General features: G+C 68.7%; 1 protein-coding gene across 1 annotated transcript; it reads right to left on the bottom strand.

Moving 5' to 3' along the window:
* Positions 1 to 145: 145 nt before the first annotated feature.
* CHLNCDRAFT_55868 (hypothetical protein) lies at positions 146 to 1,126 on the bottom strand (the record flags this gene model as incomplete). The annotated part of the gene is made up of 4 exons (XM_005842535.1): positions 146 to 225; positions 542 to 626; positions 801 to 852; positions 1,011 to 1,126. Coding segments are annotated over 4 exons (331 nt in total), but the record flags the coding sequence as incomplete, so codon positions are not given.
* Between the last annotated feature and the right edge of the window lie 163 nt (positions 1,127 to 1,289).

Here is a 1,289-nt window from a genome sequence, read left to right as displayed (position 1 = left end):
GCAACAGGGGACCCCCGGCGGCAGTTTTCCGGGGCAAGTCAAGCCAAGGCACCCCTGGCTCTCATCCGCCCCTGCACCTGCACCAGCACCGGACCAGCCCCCCCCCCCTTCCCCCCCAAGACACCCACCACCCCAAGACACCCACCCGCCTCAGCCTCCAGCTTGCCCATGCTCATCAGGCAGAGCTTGGAGAGGCTGGGGGCATGGCGCAGCACCATGTGGGAGCTGCGGGGGCAGGGGCAGGTGCATGGTCAGGTGCAGGTGCAGGTGCAGGGGCAGAAGACAGTGAGGGATGCACAGGGGAGAGAGACGCTAGTGAAAGCTGCAGCGGATGCTGATACGCGGCAGGCAAGGGCCGGGGCGCAGGTGGACAGGCCGCGCCCGGACCCACACAGTGCAAGCGGCGGCCAACACAGGACGGAGGGTGGGACGGCGGGGGCGTGGGGACGGCTCCCTGGCCGCGGGCCCGCCCAGCCCAGCCCTAGCCCTGTAGGCCTGCCCAGGCTGGCCAGCCAGCGAGGCAGGCAAGCAGGCTGCGCACTTGAACAGGACGCGCCAGTCGATGCCCAGCACCCGAAGCCCTTCCAGGTAGCAGCCGGCGGGGAGGGAGGTCATGGAGTTGTCGTCTGCGGGGCGGGAGGAAAGAGGGCGTGGGAGGAAAGCGTGGGAGGGAAGCACGGGAAAAAAGCACGGGGAAAAGCACGAGAGGACAGGCATGGAAAGGGCACAGGGAACGCGGTCCGGGGCGAGGCTTGGCTGGCGGGCTCAGGCTGGGGGGCTGCCTGCTGCCGCGTGCGCACCCAGGTACAGCGCCCTCAGCGCGGTGTGGGCCGCCAGCTCCGCGGGGAAGGCCTGCAGGCGGGGTGCGGTGCCGCAGTAACGAGATGCAGTACCGCCATAACAAGATACGGCACCGCAGCAATGCCACACACACCCGTCCACACACTGCCTACACTGAACATCCACCACACACGCACACACACACACCTCCACCCACACACCACACGCACCTGCAGGTGGCATGCCCCCATGGACAGGATACCCAGCTGCTCCAGCGGGCCCAGCAGCACGTCGCACTGGCGGTGCATGGGCAGGACGTCGGGGGAGGGGGCCTGGATGCCCATGTCTGCAGGGGGCGAAGGGAGAGGTGGGCAGGCAAACAGTCGAGGCGGGGAGCTGGGAGCCGGGAAAAGCACGGCAGCAAACACACATCGCGCCCGCGCCCACAGACACTGATCAGGGCGCACAGGCGCTGATACAGGGAGTGTGCACTGACGTGGGCCCCGGCG

Source organism: Chlorella variabilis (assembly GCF_000147415.1).
Source record: "Chlorella variabilis unplaced genomic scaffold CHLNCscaffold_512, whole genome shotgun sequence".
In the NCBI taxonomy this organism is placed as follows: domain Eukaryota; kingdom Viridiplantae; phylum Chlorophyta; class Trebouxiophyceae; order Chlorellales; family Chlorellaceae; genus Chlorella; species Chlorella variabilis.
The sequence above is the reverse complement of the archived record's forward strand: the minus strand, read 5'-3'. Positions and strand labels throughout refer to the sequence as shown.